The 2,049-nt window shown below is 36.8% G+C and overlaps 1 protein-coding gene across 4 annotated transcripts in view; it reads left to right on the top strand.

The window, feature by feature from the left end:
- LOC106869108 (ciliated left-right organizer metallopeptidase) overlaps window positions 1-2,049 on the top strand; it is an 82,443-nt gene that overhangs the window by 43,043 nt on the left and 37,351 nt on the right. For all 4 annotated transcript variants that reach the window (XM_014914659.2, XM_014914673.2, XM_014914665.2 and 1 more), the window contains exon 4: window positions 1,160-1,214. In XM_014914659.2, coding sequence (XP_014770145.1) covers window positions 1,160-1,214 — 55 coding nt within the window. The remainder of the gene's footprint in view (window positions 1-1,159; window positions 1,215-2,049) is intronic.

The raw sequence follows: 2,049 nt of genomic DNA, 5'->3' as shown, positions 1-2,049 counted from the left end.
TATATATATATATATATATATATATATATATTTCATGGATTCTCCCATCATTAAACGATGTATGAGGGTTCAGCAATTTCTTGCCGAACAATCACACAGATGATTTGTTTTATAGTGATCAAATGTTTGTATACACATAACCTCACTCCTTCCATCAAATTGACATTACCTGTACAGGTGCACCATGTGCCACATGTTAGATGATGAAATGATTGCAGAGCAATGTGAAATGAAGTGTTTTACTCAAGAACACAATGCAATGCCTGGTCTGGGAATTGAACCCATGATCTTGCAATCGTGAGTGCAACACCCTAACCACTAAGCCATGCGCCTTCATATATACCGTTGCCAGTTAATGTCTGCCTTCTGTACTGGCATGGGTTGAATGGCCACATCAAGCTCCAATGTCATCTTTTGCATGATTTCTACAGCTGGTTGCCCTTCCTAATGCCAACCACTTTATAGTCTGTACTGGGTAGGTTTTTTTTTTTCATGTGACAGGCATTAGTGAGAATTTTTTTTTTAACTCAAAGTATTTTGTATATTTTATTGTAAATATAATCTCATATAGGTGATACTTCTTTTCTCTATCTTAGTTAGGGTCTCTGTGATTGCTTGTAGGAATGGAAGAAGACACCATCCTCTGATTGGAGACTAGGTTTGCAACAAATTGCACTTTGCTAAAAGCACCCAAAAGCCATCTGGTGGGGGTTAAAATGGTAACAGATAGAGTCTCCCACCCTAGAATGAGAACTGTCTTTCCACTGGGTTTCCACAAAGTTTCCGTTTACTAAATTTCACTCATGAGGTTTTGGTCAATTTGAAGCTATGATTAATTTGGGTCTATAGTTGAAGATACTTACCCTGAGTACTGTGTGGTAGGATCAAACCATAACTATGTACTTGAAAAGTAAATACTGTAACCACACTGGTATCTCTGAGCCATTTCCTTATTTACTTTGTGGGATTGAGGGTCAGAAATATCTTGCAATATTAAACTGTCTTTCTTTACATCTTGAGATCAGATCATGCTAGCAATTGAATTTGTCTTTCATTGTCCAACCTTTGCCAACATAAGAAAACGTAAAATGAATGGACAGGTATTTACAGTATTTTTTGTTACGTTTTATTAGTGCATATGTATATCTTATTGTTTTAGGTGTAGTGGACTGGAACGGCGCTACGATGGAGAGTATTGTCTGGAGATTGTAAAGGTAAAGAATATTGTTTATTATCACAGTTATAATTTTGTATTGAGTTGTTGTTTTTGTTTAGCCCCAAGACAACCTTTATTGAACAGACCTATATGATTTTCTAGCCATTACCATCATCATCATCATAATTGTTTTAATGTTCACTTTTCCATGCATGATTTCTACAGCTGGATGCCCTTCCTAATGCCAACCACTTTATAGTCTGTACTGGGTAGGTTTTTTTTTTCATGTGACAGGCATTAGTGAGATTTTTTTTTTAACTCAAAGTATTTTGTATATTTTATTGTAAATATAATTTCATATAGGTGATACTTCTTTTCTCTATCTTAGTTAGGGTCTCTGTGATTGCTTGTAGGAATGGAAGAAGACACCATCCTCTGATTGGAGACTAGGTTTGCAACAAATTGCACTTTGCTAAAAGCACCCAAAATGAAACTTGTTAAGGCAGGTTTTCTATGGCCAAATGTTTTTCGTGTCACTTACCCTAATATTTTCTCTAGTCCTTCAAACAATGGTCATCTCAATAGCTAGATATGTATTCACTAAGTATGCAAATGTTTAGGCAAACAAGATACAAATATATATACACTTACATGCATGCATGATTGAGGATCAAAAGAATATACATACATAAATCATCATCATCATCATCATCGTTTAACGTCCGCTTTCCATGCTAGCATGGGTTGGACGATTTGACTGAGGACTGGTGAAACCGGATGGCAACACCAGGCTCCAGTCTGATTTGGCAGAGTTTCTACAGCTGGATGCCCTTCCTAACGCCAACCACTCAGAGAGTGTAGTGGGTGCTTTTACGTGTCACCCGCACGAAAAC

The sequence above is a fragment of the Octopus bimaculoides genome, chromosome 3 (genome assembly GCF_001194135.2).
Source record: "Octopus bimaculoides isolate UCB-OBI-ISO-001 chromosome 3, ASM119413v2, whole genome shotgun sequence".
Taxonomy (NCBI): Eukaryota; Metazoa; Mollusca; class Cephalopoda; order Octopoda; family Octopodidae; genus Octopus; species Octopus bimaculoides.
The sequence above is the reverse complement of the archived record's forward strand: the minus strand, read 5'-3'. Positions and strand labels throughout refer to the sequence as shown.